Below are 16704 nucleotides of genomic sequence, written 5' to 3'. Positions count from 1 at the left end.
TTCAGGACTCTAAGTCTCATTGAAAGTCAGTGAAATGTAGGCTTAGCTCTTCAAAGATATTTAAGCTCCTAACTCACCAGGGATTTCAGTGGAAGCTAGAACACACTGAATCTTCATTTAAAAAATGGTCAGTGAGAAAATCCATCACAGCCCCTGGTAAGTTGCTCCTATGGTTAACTGCTCTGTTAAAATTGTATGCCTTATTTCCCGTCTGAATTTGTCTAGCTTCAATTTCCAGCCATAGGAACATGTTGTTCTACCTTTCTCTACTTGATTGAAAAACCCATTATTAAATATTGGTTCCCCACGTCCATACTTACAGACTGTGATCAAATCATCCCTGGTCCTTCTCTTTCTTAAATTATCTAGATCAGGGGTCCCCAACATGGTGCCGCCAAGTCCTGGCCGGCGGTCGAGCATCCGCCAAGATGCTGCCAAAATTCAGCAGCATTTCGGCGGATGCTCAACCGCCGCCCCAGTCCTTCGTCTGGCACCCGCCAGACAAAAAGGTTGGGGACCACTGATCTAGATTGAGCTCCTTGAATCTCTCACTCTAAGGCAGGTTTTCGAATCCTGTGATCATTCTCATGGCTCTTCTCTGAGCCTTCTCCAATTTATCAACATCCTTCAAAATACAGAGGTAAAATAACTTCTCTGCAGTGCTTTTGGTTTACGCATCCTGTTTACGCATCCAAGCACTGCATTAGCCCTTTTAGTCACAGAGTTGCACTGGGAGCTCATGGTTCACCTGATTATCCATCTCACACTCCATATTTTTTTTCCCCCAGTCATTGCTTTCAAGGATAGTCCCTCCCAACATGTAAATATATAGCTTTGTTCAGAAATATACTTTGTTCAGAAAACAGCCTCCTCTGTTACGAACGGGGGTGAAATGCAGCCAACTGGCCTGAGGCCCCTCTCTATGATGTCACCTTACAAAGCAAGCAGATCCAGGCATGAAAAATCTCCAGGAGAAGCTACAGAAGCAGTGGTTTCTTCCCTTGAGCTGGAAGGCAAATACTAGAGAGGGTGACATTTCAAGGGACTCTCCCTTGTTTGGGGCCTTTTTGATGAGAGAGTTTTGTGAAAGATGTGTTTTAATCCAGCTTCTGTGGGCTGTTTGGATGGTTTTTGTGGTCCCGATTGGGCTTGGAGTCTATGAATCCAACCTCACATTTCAGGGCTTCAGCTGGTCACCAGCAAGGGCCAAGAATGGATTTTTTCCCCCCACCTGCTGTGTGTTTGTAATCTCCCCTGCTCCCTCTGAAACATCAACAATTGACCACAGCAGGAGACAGGACAGTGATCTGAGCTTGTTCAGAGAATCCTCTCTGGATGCTGTGTCTTGCTCACATGCAGGTCTGATTAATTGACAGATTTGGGGATGGGAAGGAATTTCCTCACAGATCAAATAGGCAGGGACTTTGTATGTGTGTGTGGAGGGGAAGGGGCAGGGAATTAATCTTCCTCTACAGCACGGGGGATGGATCACCTAGTCAATTCCCTGCCATTGCGAGGGACCCAGGCTTGGCATCTGGGTCTCTCCAGTTCTCTGCCAGTTTAGCATCCTGAGGGCTGACATCCTTTGGTCTAACTGAAATCATGAGGCTCAATGTAGCAGTATCTGGGTGAAATTGACCAGACCATGCTCCGCAGATGAGATGATCTGACAGACCCTTGTGGCCTTAAACCCACTTACATCTCCTTTGGGAAAGGCACAGATGGAAAAAATCCATTTCACAAGCTCCCCAAACTGGGTCGGTCTTAAAAAAAGAAAAGTCCACCCACTTGTTTATTTTTACTCTAGATTGGTTTCCTGTCAGGCACAAAGCGCAAGCAACTACAGTCAATTAAGAGTCACACAGAGGCCCATTAGCAAGATGGGAGTCTCTAGGGACTGGCCATGTGCCAATCTGCCTGGCTAGCGTCCCTCATTTTCCCCTTATTTACTGCCACCAAGAAACTACTCGAGGCTCAGTGTCACATCCTAGGTGACAAAGGAGAAGAGCACATCCGGGAGGGTGTAGGCAGTGAGGCAATGCCCTCTTTGTGATTTGAAAGTCACATGCCAAAAGATCACGTTAAGATCAGAGGAAGCATGAGTCAACGGAGATGCTGGTAGGAAGGGAGTCAAGCTTAGCCAGGGGTTATGCATGGCTAGCGACTGTAGATACCAAACCGTCACTACGAGACCAGGGTGACATTTTTCAGCTGAAATTTTTGGCCAAAGAAAAGAAAGGTTGAGATTCTAAATGACTCTGTTTCAAACTGTACTTCAAGTTTGAATTGCTAAATCACAAAACTCAAAGTTTTACATTTTGGTTAAATTCAACCTTTTCTGTGATGTGACTTTTTTTCCTCCACTGTTCAGTTCACCAGAGTTGCAAAAAACTCTGGTTTCTACCCAAAATGAACCCCTCCACCATTTTTTAGAACAGCCAGAAAACAAAAAGTTATTTGCACAATTCTAGTTCTGATAATTTTAATTAGTATCCTCTTTAACCCTGCCCTGAAGTGGGGTACGCCAGGTTGCCACGGATCGAGTTTTCTTCTGAAGGAGAGGCCAGCCAACAGAGACCCGTGGTGATCAAGATTAAATCAAGAGTGGATGTTTTTCTAAGAGGAGATTCTACTCTAGTTTAAACAGGAGATAGTTCAGGGAAGCTCTCTGGCCTGTGTTATGCAGATCAGACTAGAGGATCACAGAGAGCTTAGAATCTATTAAATTTTGCATGATAAACAGCTGGTGCTTAATGAGAGTTGTTAGTCACCAAAATCTTAGTCATATCCTCTCCCCTAGGCCAAGCAGAGATAGGTAGTTCCGGCGTGTGATGGTGCAGCCAAATCCACGTGGACTTTAAAAGGCCCATTTTAAAGCGCTGTCGGTGGTAGGAGATGAAAACCTGAAGTCATAGAATACCAGGGTTGGAAGGGACCCCGGGAGGTCATCTAGTCCAACCTCCTGCTCAAAGCAGGACCAATTCCCAAGTCCTGAGTAGGGGATAAAATTGAGACACCTCGGCAGAACACAGGTGCAGAGAACAATCAGAGGGGCTCAAGGAATGGGAAAGAAAGCGCAGAGGCGGCTGAGACACCATTTCTGTGCCACCTAGATAAAAGTGTAGGGTCTACAGATGGGACAAAAGCTGCACACTGTGTCTTAAAACTACACAGAAGTAGGAGCAGGTCATACAGTAACGAGGATGACTCTCCTAGGAGGTTGTTTTGCCAGGGGCTAGCAGCAGAGAGATGCCACAAATCAATGCGAGTACCCTTCACATTTGAGGTTATGCACTACTCAGGATAAGGCAGGACTATGGCTCTGCAACAGGGCTTAAAAGAGAACCACCTCCTGCTCTAACCACTACAGACCATCCCCTAAGCCAGCACCAGGGATAGAAAGTCCCGACTCCCTGTCCTGATTAATGGACCGACCTACCATGTAACAGCAATGTTGTCTACTGATGACCCTGCCCCCCAGGCACCACCTCCCTGCTGGAAAGGAGATCCGGGCAACCTAATGAGCATTGACATCTCAGGATTTATTAAAATTAAATATATGTTACAATAGTCAAATATTAAAGACAACAGATGCAGACATTCGCTATTTCAAACCCTTCCATATTGAAATTCATTTCACAGAAATGCTACAATAGCAGAGAGCACCAAGAAGCCAGCCTCTTCGTCTGAAACCCTCGCCTCATGCAATATAGTCACATGCAGCACTGTGGAACTGGGGCCAGACAGGAATTCGGCCTGCAGATTGGGCTGCTAACTTGTGCAATGGTAAAGGATAAGGGTCGGCAGATAATTTGGCACCACCACCACAGCAATAGGCTTTTCTTTGGGATTTGCCAAGAGGTCACGGGTTTGAGAAGGTATTTTTAACGAGTTCGTTAGCACGCAGACTTAACCTTGCTGTCTGAATCTGTTAATACTTGAGGTTCAGGTTTTCCCCGTACAGGACTTTTCACCAGAGATATTTACAGTATCTGCTGGTAGGTAGGTAGGTGGGTCAGTGGCATCGCTGGCTGGAGACTGGAAGAGCCAGACACGCAGGCATTTCAGGGGCTGCAGATGTCAGAACCAGACAAGCTATTGGGGTGCCAGCTTCCAAACTGATCAGCCACCAGGCCTCACGGTGACAGGTGGTCAGATCTCCTGGAAGGGACACCTCTGCCAACTGCTGCGGATTCGACCCGACAGCCCCTGTCAAGTCTCCCTGCTTCAATGGAGATAAGCAGCGATGAGTCAAGGCCGCAGGCGATCACGTCAATCTCGGGTGCCTCGTGAATCTCTGTCCGCAGGTTAATGAGAACCAGGAACTAGCTCCAGTGCTATGGTAGAGTCCCATAGAGCTGATGGAGTCTGATGAGACTGGACAGTTTGTCAGTAACTACCTGCCCGGAGGGGAAGCGCAGCCAGCACTGCAGAGGGGGAAGAGCTGGTTTCTCCCAAGAGTGTTCAAAGCCTTTTGACGATCAGCCAGCCCCAGCTCTTGGGACTAGCCCTTGGAGCCTCACATGATGTAGCAGGTCATGAGGGCGAGGTCCTTCATCTCTGGACTGTAGCCTGCGGGAGAGGGAGTTACATAGCACTGAGTGCAGGGAAAGACGTAACTACACAAGCGATAATGTCAGCCACCAAACTTCTTGGCTCATGCAACCCAGCCGGGCAAATATTTACCAACGAAATGCTGCTGTTTGAGGATTTCCTGTCCCCGCGTTAGAGAGGGGAACAGAGTAGAAAGGAGGGACGGGTACTGATGATGCCCAATCTCTTGCCCCACTTGCCTCCGAAAGCCCCCCACCCCCACTCTAACCCACTAGACCCCACTTCCTTCCCAGAGTTAGGGATGGAACCCAGGAGTCCTGGCTCCCAGCCCCCCTCCCACCAACCCACCAGCCCCCACTCCCCTCCCAGAGCTGGTGAGAGAACCCAGGAGTCCTGGCTCCCAGCCCCCCCCCCCGCTCTAACCACCAGCCCCCACTCCCCTCCCAATGCCGGAGAGAGAACCCAGGAGTCCTGGCTCCCAGCCCCCCCTGCTCTGACCCACGAGCCCCCACTCCCCTCCCAGAGCCAGGGAGAGAACCCAGGAGTCCTGGCTCCCAGCTCCCCCTGATCTAACCCACCAGCCCCCACTCCCCTCCCAGAGCCGGGGAGAGAACCCAGGAGTCCTGGCTCCCAGCCCCCCTGCTCTAACCCCTCAGCCCCACTCCCCTCCCAGAGCCAGGGAGAGAACCCAGGAGTCCTGGCTCCCAGCCCCCCCTGCTCTAACCACCAGCCCCCACTCCCCTCCTAGAGCCAGGGAGAGAACCCAGGAGTCCTGGCTCCCAGCCCCCCCTGCTCTAACCACCAGCCCCCACTCCCCTCCTACAGCCAGGGAGAACCCAGGAGTCCTGGCTCCCAGCCCCCCCTGCTCTAACCACCAGCCCCCACTCCCCTCCTAGAGCCAGGGAGAGAACCCAGGAGTCCTGGCTTCCAGCCCCCACTGCTCTAACCCACCAGCCCCCACTCCCCTCCCAGAGCCGGGGAGAGAACCCAGGAGTCCTGGCTCCCAGCCCACTCTCACGCCCCCACTCTAACCACCAGCCCCCACTCCCTTCCCAGAGCCAGGGAGAGAACCCAGGAGTCCTGGCTCCCAGCCCACTCTCACGCCCCCACTCTAACCACTAGACCCCACTCTTCCCATGGCCAAGGACAGGAGGTGATGTCACCCCTATACGAGATGACATCACCAAGGAGGAGAATGACATCACCCACCTAGGGGTGAGGGGGGGTGAGCTGACGTCACCCCCCCAATGGTGGGCATGATGAGGGGGGGAGGGAGTGACTTGACATCTCCCACATCACCCCCCCCCCCACAGACCCCTAAGGGTGCTGGGGCGCGCGCTGAGGGGGGGGGTGATGTGACACCTCCCCTCGCCCCCATTGGCCAAGTGACGTCAGGCTCCCTCCCCTCAGAGCCTGCCCTTGGCCAAAGTGGGAAGGACCCGGATGTAGGCGGCTAAGGCTCTGCGCCCTCCTCAGGCACCTGCGGCCCCGCCCCTCGGGTAGGCAGCGCGCGCCCGAACCGTTAAGACGGGCGGGGGAGTTGAAAGAGCGCGCGAGGCGCGATACTCACGGCTGATTGGCTGCCGCTCCCGCGCGCTACTGCGGCGCCCGCCGCCGCCTCCTCTCAGGAGCCTCTTCAGCGCCCGCCACAGCCACGATTGGCCCGCCTCCTCTGGTACGTCATCGCCAGGCTCCTCCTCCTCCTCCTCCCCTTCCGGCCGGCCAATCCGCTTCCAGAGCTCGGGATCGACGGGGGGCAGGGCCAAGCGGCGCCGGCTGCTGCTGCTGCTGCTCCGCCTCCTCGTCTCCGCCTCCCCGCCCCTGCTGCGCACGCGCAGCGAGGTGGGGGTGCGGCAGAAGGGGCACGTGACCGCCGCCCAGCCCTGGTCGCGCGCCAGGCGGCAGAGGCAGGCGGTGCAGAGCGTGTGGCGGCAGGGGGCGGGGCGGCGCCAGGCGCCGTGCGCGGGCCCGAGGCGGCGCGGGGCGCGCGCCTGGCGGTCGTAGGGCAGGTAGCAGATGCCGCACTCCAGCTCGGCGGCGCCCGCCTCCGCGTTCGCGTCCATGGCTGGCGTGTCCGCCGCCGGCCGCCGTACCCGACAGGGGGAAGGGGCCGCGCGCGCGCTCTCGGAGTCGTTCTCTCGCCTAACGGCTTCCCCGCGCGGGCAGGCGGCGGTTATATAGCCGGCCTGGCCACGCCCCCTGCCTGGGGGCGGGGCCCGCTCGCGGCCAAGCCCCGCCCCTTCCCGGACCGCGCGCGGGGGAACCCCGGACTCCTGGGTTCTCTGGGGGAGCCCGGACTCCTGGGTTCTCTGCGGGGGGGGATGGGAGCCCGGACTCCTGGGTTCTCTGGGGGGGGGGGAAGGGAGCCCGGACTCCTGGGTTCTCTGGGGGGGATGGGAGCCCGGACTCCTGGGTTCTCTGGGGGGGGGGATGGGAGCCCGGACTCCTGGGTTCTCTGCGGGGGGGGATGGGAGCCCGGACTCCTGGGTTCTCTGGGGGGGGGGAAGGGAGCCCGGACTCCTGGGTTCTCTGGGGGGGATGGGAGCCCGGACTCCTGGGTTCTCTGCGGGGGATGGGAGCCCGGACTCCTGGGTTCTCTGGGGGGGATGGGAGCCCGGACTCCTGGGTTCTCTGGGGGGGGGGGGATGGGAGCCCGGACTCCTGGGTTCTCTGCGGGGGAGGGATGGGAGCCCGGACTCCTGGGTTCTCTGGGGGGGGATGGGAGCCCGGACTCCTGGGTTCTCCGGGGGGGGGGAGGGGACCCGGACTCCTGGGTTCTCTGGGGGGGGGAGCCCGGACTCCTGGGTTCTCTGAGGGGGGATGTGAGCCCGGACTCCTGGGTTCTCTGGGGGGGGATGGGAGCCCGGACTCCTGGGTTCTCTGGGGGGGGATGGGAGCCCGGACTCCTGGGTTCTCTGGGGGTGGGGGGGTGGGAGCCCGGACTCCTGGGTTCTCTGGGGGTGGGGGGGTGGGATCCCGGACTCCTGGGTTCTCTGGGGGGGGGGATGGGAGCCCGGACTCCTGGGTTCTCTGGGGGGGGGGATGGGAGCCCGGACTCCTGGGTTCTCTGAGGGGGGATGTGAGCCCGGACTCCTGGGTTCTCTGGGGGGGGATGGGAGCCCGGACTCCTGGGTTCTCTGGGGGTGGGGGGGTGGGAGCCCGGACTCCTGGGTTCTCTGGGGGGGGGGGGATGGGAGCCCGGACTCCTGGGTTCTCTGGGGGGGGGGTGGGAGCCCGGACTCCTGGGTTCTCTGCGGGGGGGGATGGGAGCCCGGACTCCTGGGTTCTCTGGGGAGGGATGGGAGCCTGGACTCCTGGGTTCTCTGGGGGGGGGGATGGGAGCCCGGACTCCTGGGTTCTCTGCGGGGGGGGATGGGAGCCCGGACTCCTGGGTTCTCTGCGGGAGGATGGGAGCCTGGACTCCTGGGTTCTCTGGGGGTGGGGGGATGGGAGCCCGGACTCCTGGGTTCTCTGTGGGGCAGGCGGAGCCCAAACTCCTGGGTTCTCTGCGTTGGGGGGGAATCCCGGACTCCTGTGTTCTCTGCGGGGGGGGGGGGGGGAGCCCGGACTCCTGGGTTCTCTGCGGGGCGGGGAGCCCGGACTACTGGGTTCTCTGGGGATGGGGGGAGCCCGGACTCCTGGGTTCTCTGCGGGGGGGGGATGGGAGCCCAGACTCCTAGGTTCTCTGGGGGGTGGGAGCCCGGACTCCTGGGTTCTCTGGGGGGGGGGGATGGGAGCCCGGACTCCTGGGTTCTCTGGGGGTGGGGGGAGCCCAGACTCTTGGGTTCTCTGCGGGAGGATGGGAACCTGGACTCCTGGGTTCTCTGGGGGTGGGGGGATGGGAGCCCGGACTCCTGGGTTCTCTGGGGGGGGGATGGGAGCCCGGACTCCTGGGTTCTCTGGGGGTGGGGGGAGCCCAGACTCTTGGGTTCTCTGCGGGAGGATGGGAACCTGGACTCCTGGGTTCTCTGGGGGTGGGGGGATGGGAGCCTGGACTCCTGGGTTCTCTGCGGGGCGGGCGGAGCCCAAACTCCTGGGTTCTCTGCGTTGGGGGGGAATCCCGGACTCCTGTGTTCTCTGCGGGGGGGGGGAGCCCGGACTCCTGGGTTCTCTGCGGGGCGGGGAGCCCGGACTACTGGGTTCTCTGGGGATGGGGGGAGCCCGGACTCCTGGGTTCTCTGGGGGAGGGGAACTCGGACTCCTGGGTTCTCGGTGGAATGGGAGCCCGGACTCCTGGGTTCTCTGCGGGGGGGATGGGAGCCCGGACTCCTGGGTTCTCTGGGGGGGGGATGGGAGCCCGGACTCCTGGGTTCTCTGGGGTGGGGATGGGAGCCTGGACTCCTGGGTTCTCTGGGGGGGGGGATGGGAGCCCGGACTCCTGGGTTCTCTGGGGGGGGGGGATGGGAGCCCGGACTCCTGGGTTCTCTGAGGGGGGATGTGAGCCCGGACTCCTGGGTTCTCTGGGGGGGGATGGGAGCCCGGACTCCTGGGTTCTCTGGGGGGGGATGGGAGCCCGGACTCCTGGGTTCTCTGGGGGTGGGGGGGGTGGGAGCCCGGACTCCTGGGTTCTCTGGGGGTGGGGGGGTGGGATCCCGGACTCCTGGGTTCTCTGGGGGGGGATGGGAGCCCGGACTCCTGGGTTCTCTGGGGGGGGGGATGGGAGCCCGGACTCCTGGGTTCTCTGAGGGGGGATGTGAGCCCGGACTCCTGGGTTCTCTGGGGGGGGATGGGAGCCCGGACTCCTGGGTTCTCTGGGGGGGGATGGGAGCCCGGACTCCTGGGTTCTCTGGGGGGGGGGGATGGGAGCCCGGACTCCTGGGTTCTCTGGGGGGGGGGTGGGAGCCCGGACTCCTGGGTTCTCTGCGGGGGGGGATGGGAGCCCGGACTCCTGGGTTCTCTGGGGAGGGATGGGAGCCTGGACTCCTGGGTTCTCTGGGGGGGGGGATGGGAGCCCGGACTCCTGGGTTCTCTGGGGGTGGGGGGAGCCCAGACTCTTGGGTTCTCTGCGGGAGGATGGGAGCCTGGACTCCTGGGTTCTCTGGGGGTGGGGGGATGGGAGCCCGGACTCCTGGGTTCTCTGTGGGGCGGGCGGAGCCCAAACTCCTGGGTTCTCTGCGTTGGGGGGGAATCCCGGACTCCTGTGTTCTCTGCGGGGGGGGGGGGGGGGGGAGCCCGGACTCCTGGGTTCTCTGCGGGGCGGGGAGCCCGGACTACTGGGTTCTCTGGGGATGGGGGGAGCCCGGACTCCTGGGTTCTCTGCGGGGGGGGATGGGAGCCCAGACTCCTAGGTTCTCTGGGGGGTGGGAGCCCGGACTCCTGGGTTCTCTGGGGGGGGGGATGGGAGCCCGGACTCCTGGGTTCTCTGGGGGTGGGGGGAGCCCAGACTCTTGGGTTCCCTGCGGGAGGATGGGAACCTGGACTCCTGGGTTCTCTGGGGGTGGGGGGATGGGAGCCCGGACTCCTGGGTTCTCTGCGGGGCGGGCGGAGCCCAAACTCCTGGGTTCTCTGCGTTGGGGGGGAATCCCGGACTCCTGTGTTCTCTGCGGGGGGGGGGGAGCCCGGACTCCTGGGTTCTCTGCGGGGCGGGGAGCCCGGACTACTGGGTTCTCTGGGGATGGGGGGAGCCCGGACTCCTGGGTTCTCTGGGGGAGGGGAACTCGGACTCCTGGGTTCTCGGTGGAATGGGAGCCCGGACTCCTGGGTTCTGTGGGGGTGGGGGGATGGGAGCCCGGACTCCTGGGTTCTCTGGGGGGGGGATGGGAGCCCGGACTCCTGGGTTCTCTGGGGCGGGATGGGAGCCCGGACTCCTGGGTTCTCTGCGGGGGGAACCCGGACTCCTGGGTTCTCTGGAGGGGGATGGGAGCCCGGACTCCTGGGTTCTCTGCGGGAGGGGGAGCCCGGACTCCTGGGTTCGCTGGGGGATGGGAGCCCGGACTCCTGGGTTCTCTGGGGGAGGGGAACTCGGACTCCTGGGTTCTCGGTGGAATGGGAGCCCGGACTCCTGGGTTCTCTGGGGGTGGGGGGATGGGAGCCCGGACTCCTGGGTTCTCTTGGGGGGGATGTGAGCCCGGACTCCTGGGTTCTCTGGGGGGGGATGGGAGCCCGGACTCCTGGGTTCTCTGGGGGTGGGGGGGTGGGAGCCCGGACTCCTGGGTTCTCTGGGGGGGGGATGGGAGCCCGGACTCCTGGGTTCTCTGGGGGGGGGGATGGGAGCCCGGACTCCTGGGTTCTCTGAGGGGGGATGTGAGCCCGGACTCCTGGGTTCTCTGGGGGGGGATGGGAGCCCGGACTCCTGGGTTCTCTGGGGGTGGGGGGGTGGGAGCCCGGACTCCTGGGTTCTCTGGGGGGGGGGGATGGGAGCCCGGACTCCTGGGTTCTCTGGGGGGGGGGTGGGAGCCCGGACTCCTGGGTTCTCTGCGGGGGGGGATGGGAGCCCGGACTCCTGGGTTCTCTGGGGAGGGATGGGAGCCTGGACTCCTGGGTTCTCTGGGGGGGGGGATGGGAGCCCGGACTCCTGGGTTCTCTGGGGGTGGGGGGAGCCCAGACTCTTGGGTTCTCTGCGGGAGGATGGGAGCCTGGACTCCTGGGTTCTCTGGGGGTGGGGGGATGGGAGCCCGGACTCCTGGGTTCTCTGTGGGGCGGGCGGAGCCCAAACTCCTGGGTTCTCTGCGTTGGGGGGGAATCCCGGACTCCTGTGTTCTCTGCGGGGGGGGGGGGGGAGCCCGGACTCCTGGGTTCTCTGCGGGGGGGGATGGGAGCCCAGACTCCTAGGTTCTCTGGGGGGTGGGAGCCCGGACTCCTGGGTTCTCTGGGGATGGGGGGAGCCCGGACTCCTGGGTTCTCTGCGGGGGGGGATGGGAGCCCAGACTCCTAGGTTCTCTGGGGGGTGGGAGCCCGGACTCCTGGGTTCTCTGGGGGGGGGATGGGAGCCCGGACTCCTGGGTTCTCTGGGGGTGGGGGGAGCCCAGACTCTTGGGTTCTCTGCGGGAGGATGGGAACCTGGACTCCTGGGTTCTCTGGGGGTGGGGGGATGGGAGCCCGGACTCCTGGGTTCTCTGCGGGGCGGGCGGAGCCCAAACTCCTGGGTTCTCTGCGTTGGGGGGGAATCCCGGACTCCTGTGTTCTCTGCGGGGGGGGGGGGGAGCCCGGACTCCTGGGTTCTCTGCGGGGCGGGGAGCCCGGACTACTGGGTTCTCTGGGGATGGGGGGAGCCCGGACTCCTGGGTTCTCTGGGGGAGGGGAACTCGGACTCCTGGGTTCTCGGTGGAATGGGAGCCCGGACTCCTGGGTTCTGTGGGGGTGGGGGGATGGGAGCCCGGACTCCTGGGTTCTCTGGGGGGGGGATGGGAGCCCGGACTCCTGGGTTCTCTGGGGCGGGATGGGAGCCCGGACTCCTGGGTTCTCTGCGGGGGGAACCCGGACTCCTGGGTTCTCTGGAGGGGGATGGGAGCCCGGACTCCTGGGTTCTCTGCGGGAGGGGGAGCCCGGACTCCTGGGTTCTCTGGGGGATGGGAGCCCGGACTCCTGGGTTCTCTGGGGGAGGGGAACTCGGACTCCTGGGTTCTCGGTGGAATGGGAGCCCGGACTCCTGGGTTCTCTGGGGGTGGGGGGATGGGAGCCCGGACTCCTGGGTTCTCTGGGGGGGGATGTGAGCCCGGACTCCTGGGTTCTCTGGGGGGGGATGGGAGCCCGGACTCCTGGGTTCTCTGGGGGTGGGGGGGTGGGAGCCCGGACTCCTGGGTTCTCTGGGGGTGGGGGGGTGGGAGCCCGGACTCCTGGGTTCTCTGGGGGGGGATGGGAGCCCGGACTCCTGGGTTCTCTGGGGGGGGGGGATGGGAGCCCGGACTCCTGGGTTCTCTGAGGGGGGATGTGAGCCCGGACTCCTGGGTTCTCTGGGGGGGGATGGGAGCCCGGACTCCTGGGTTCTCTGGGGGTGGGGGGATGGGAGCCCGGACTCCTGGGTTCTCTGGGGGGGGGGTGGGAGCCCGGACTCCTGGGTTCTCTGCGGGGGGAACCCGGACTCCTGGATTCTCTGGGGGAGGATGGGAGCCCGGACTCCTGGGTTCTCTGCGGGGGGGGAGCCCGGACTCCTGGGTTCTCTGGGGGATGGGAGCCCGGACTCCTGGGTTCTCTGGGGGAGGGGAACTCGGACTCCTGGGTTCTCGGTGGAATGGGAGCCCGGACTCCTGGGTTCTCTGGGGGGGAATGGGAGCCCGGACTCCTGGGTTCTCTGGGGGTGGGGGGATGGGAGCCCGGACTCCTGGGTTCTCTGCGGGGGGATGGGAGCCCGGACTCCTGAGTTCTCTATGAGGGGATGGGAACCCGGACTCCTGGGATCTCTGGGGAGCGGGTGGGAGCCTGGACTCCTGGGTTCCCTGGGGGTGGGGGGATGGGAGCCCGGACTCCTGGGTTCTCTGGGGGGGAACCCTGAACTCCTGGTTTCTCTGGGGGGGGAACTCCTGACTCCTGGTTTCTCTGGGGGGGGGGAACCCCGAACTCCTGGGTTCCCTGGGGAGCGGGTGGGAGCCTGGACTCCTGGGTTTTCTGCGGCGGAGGGGGGATGGGAGCCCGGACTCCTGGGTTCTCTGCAGAGAGATGGGAGCCCGGACTCCTGGGTTCTCTGAGGGGGGATGGGAGCCCGGACTCTTGGGTTCTCTATCGGGAGGTGGGAGCCCGGACTCCTGGGTTCTCTGGGGAGGGGGTGGGAGCCTGGACTCCTGGGTTCTCTGGGGGTGGGGGGATGGGAGCCCGGACTCCTGGGTTGTCTGCGGTGGGGAAGGGAGCCCGGACTCCTTGGTTCTCTGGGGGTGGGGATGGGAGCCCGAATTCCTGGGTTCTCTGGTGGGGGGAAGGGAGCCTTGACTCCTGAGTTCTCTGGGGTGGGTGAGGGAGCCCGGACTCCTGGGTTCTCTGCAGGGAGAGGGAGCCCGGACTCCTGGGTTCTCTGATCAGGGGGAGATGGGAGCCCGGACTCCTCGGTTCTTGAAGGGGGTGTGCAGATGGGAGCCCGGACTCCTGGGTTCTCTCTGGGAGGCTGGACTCCTGGGTTCTGTCCCCGTCTCTGTGCCCTTGGGCCTTTCACAGAGTCAGTTTCTCCCACTGTAAAAGGAGGCTCAGAGCAGGCGACTGAAGGAGCTTGGTTAGGGAAACCCCAGTGCGGCGCCTCCAGCTGCCAGGCCGAGGGGTTCCCCCAACCCTGGCTCTGTGCCCCCCGCCTCCGGCTAACAGCCTGTGTCCGTCCGAAACCCGTCGCTTCCCCAAATGCCTCTGCCGGCCTCCTGTGGCTGCCTCCGGCGCAGCCCTCAGCCGGGCCCGGGGGCCCTGGGCGCCCGCCAGAGAGAAATCATAAATAATCCCCCTCCGAGGGGACCGGCTCTCCGGCGGGGCTCGGGTCTGCACCAGGTCCGGCTGGCCGGCTGCGTTTGCTGGAACGGCTCGGCCGCAGGCGCAGAAATACCAGCGTCCCCCCGTCTCTGCAGGACACAGTCACTATTTCTGCGCGTCGCTGTCGTATGTAACGGTCCTGGTTAAAATCGGCTCTGTCGCGCCGGGCGCTGCATAGACCCTGGGTGAGATTGGGGCCCGATTGCGCCAGGCGCTGCACGGAACCCAGCCAAGATGTGGGCCGCGTCGCGCTGGGTGCTGCGCGGACCCTGGCCGAGATCGGGGCCCCGTCGCGCTGGGTGCTGCGCAGACCCCGGCTGAGATCGGGGCCCCGTTGCGCTGGGTGCTGCACGGACCCCGGCTGAGATCTGGGCCCCGTCGTGCCGGGTGCTGCACAGACCCTGGCTAAGATCAGGGCCCTGTGGTGGCTGGTGCTGTGCGGACCCTGGCTGAGATTGGGGCTCCGTCGTGCCGGGTGCTGTGCGGATGCAGACAGCCCCTGCCTCAAAAGAGCGATCAATCTCAATAGTCAAAGGCTAGGTGGGGAAACTGAGGCACAGAGAGGGTGGAGGTGATTGCCTGAGGTGGGGATAGACTCAGGTGCCCATGCCCAGAGCCCCAGCTGCCTAACTGCGCTGAGGGCCTGTCCTGGGCCCATTGGGCCGTGACTGACCCTCCGTGCTTTACAGGGCTGGCCAGGTGCCCCCACCCCCTGGTGGGTCCGGCTGCTGTTCTGACAGGACCCCACGGCTTACGGCCTCCCCCTGCCCCATCCGCCTATTCCAGCTTTCTAACGTGGTTCTTGCACATCCTGTCCTGAACGATCGTGTCGTGCGGCTGTTAAACCTCAGCGATGCCCTGCCCCAGAAGTGGCTGCATTCTGGCCAGCGATTCCCTAGGCAGCGTTACTCTGGGGCTGTCACCCAGCTGCCGCGTGCCACCCCAGAGGTGGCTGCATTGCAGTGCTAGGTCCCTAGGCAGCGTTACTCTGGGGCTGTCACCCAGCTGCCGCGTGCCACCCCAGAGGTGGCTGCATTGCAGTGCTAGGTCCCTAGGCACTGTTCCTCTGTGGCTGTTACATAGCTGCTGCATCCCACCCCAGAGGTAGCTGCATTCCTCAGCGGGCCCTCGATGCTGCCTTGATTTCCTGCGCCAGAAAGGGGCTGCAGAGGCAGTGGCAGGATACCGCAGGGGCAGGATGAGGTCACAACCCCCCCAACCATGCATCCCTCGCTCTTCCTGCAGGTGACGGGCCTGGATCCAAGAGGAGTCGGCTTTGGAGACGACAGGGGCCCCGGGGCGGCCGGAGCCAGCAGCGGCCGGAGTCAGCAAATAGCTGGGCTCCCTTGTCATCAGCGGGCCTGGGTGGTGGTTAGAATTGGGGGGGGGGGCTGGGAGTCAGGACTCCTGGGTTCTCTCTGGGGAGGGGAGTGGTGGCTAGTGGTTAGAGCAAGGGTCGCTGGGTGCTTGCAATTGGCCACGGGGTTGGCGCATTGGGCGGTTGTGTGTGGCGGTGCGGCCGTCTCTGGCCCCGTCTCCAGCGCGTTGCCTGTTGCCCGCGAGCGGGGTTCGGCGACGGTCATGGTGCCGGTGGCGGTGCAGCGTGCTGGTTCGTCCGGCTGTCCGCTGGTGTACAGGGTCGCCTATGGCGGTGTGACCGTCTCCGGGCCGACTGCCCTGGCGGTGGTACATTTGTGGTGTGTCCCCCCCCCGCGGGTTGTGCACAGGCGAATAATAGATCATGTGTGTTTATGTCCCAAACACCCCCTCCACCCTCATTCCTCCCCAGCTGTCATGTACCCCAACTATCCCTTCTCCGCCTGTCTTCCCTCCAGCCTACAACCAGTCTTAATTTCCCCTGCCCAGACCCCAGCTGGTGCAGGGGGTTTTCCATTGTCTCACTGGCTCGGGGTTGTAACAGGTTTCGGACACCCCCAGACCGCCAGGGACCTCAGCCTACCCCGTTCGCTGCTGGCGGCCTTGGGTTTTACTGGAGTCTCTGGGCTGGGCCTGGGGGAGTCGGGGCGAATCGGGGGGCCGGGGAGCTACAGAGGGGATCTAGGGGCCCCCGTGACCCCCGATGCAAATAGGTTCTGGGAAGGGGGAGATGACCCAGCGGCCTGTGCCCTGCCGCACGGCCGATTTCCCAACCTCTGACTCACACCCGCCAGCCACAACTTGTGAGTCAGTTCCAGCGGGTAAATAAATACACCAGATGCCTACATGCCACCCGGCCAGAAAGCTACAGGCATCCTGTCCCCCAGCCCCCCCGGGCGGCGAAGCTGTTAACCCCCTTCTCTCTGGGACGGGGAACGGACCCAGGGCCTTCTCCCCCCAGGCTCCCACCCGGCCCCAGGGCGGGGACTGGCTGGCTCAGGGGTGGGGAATGGGGCAGGGGCCTGTCCCCTCTCGGGGGCGCCGGCTCTGCAGGGCTGGGAGTGGGGCCGGGCAGAGAGGTGCGCACCAGGGGTTGGGTCCTGGCCTGATTTCCCAGCTGCGGGCACCGTGCCAGCTTTCCCCCAGGATTTGCATAATCCCAGGAACCAGTTTTCCCTGGATTTCTCAACCCGGTGCCCGCGGCTGAGATTGTAACCCGGAAAGGGGGCTGAGGCACCCTGCCCTATAGCAAACTGACCCCCTGCCCCAGCTCTGCAACTGCCCCTCACTCCCGACATGCAGCCCCCTTACTCTGCCCCCCCCCAGCCCTGCGAAATAATCACACAGTTTTATGGAAGCTGGAAGCCCACCCAACCAGATCTGCCCCCC

General features: G+C 62.7%; 1 protein-coding gene across 1 annotated transcript; it reads right to left on the bottom strand.

Annotated features, from left to right (window-relative positions):
• Nucleotides 1-3521: 3521 nt before the first annotated feature.
• RNF227 (ring finger protein 227) lies at nt 3522-6690 on the bottom strand. Its single transcript, XM_050933211.1, has 2 exons — nt 6125-6690; nt 3522-4572 (listed from the first exon to the last, which is right to left on the bottom strand). The coding sequence occupies exons 1-2, from the start codon at nt 6615-6617 to the stop codon at nt 4520-4522; spliced, it is 546 nt and encodes a 181-aa protein (XP_050789168.1). The 5' UTR covers nt 6618-6690; the 3' UTR covers nt 3522-4519.
• Nucleotides 6691-16704: the final 10014 nt, after the last annotated feature.

The sequence above is a fragment of the Gopherus flavomarginatus genome, chromosome 23 (assembly GCF_025201925.1).
Source record: "Gopherus flavomarginatus isolate rGopFla2 chromosome 23, rGopFla2.mat.asm, whole genome shotgun sequence".
NCBI lineage: Eukaryota > Metazoa > Chordata > Testudines > Testudinidae > Gopherus > Gopherus flavomarginatus.
Note: the sequence above shows the minus strand (reverse complement) of the source record. Positions and strands in the feature narration are given on the sequence as shown.

What these genes read in the sequence shown, in the direction of transcription:
- RNF227 (XM_050933211.1), bottom strand. Translation starts at nt 6,617, where the DNA reads ATGGACGCGAACGCGGAGGCGGGCGCCGCCGAGCTGGAGTGCGGCATC. An exon ending in GGAGCGGCAGCCAATCAGCC is followed by an intron (nt 4,573 to 6,124) that starts GTGAGTATCGCG and finishes CCTCTCCCGCAG; the next exon opens with GCTACAGTCCAGAGATGAAG.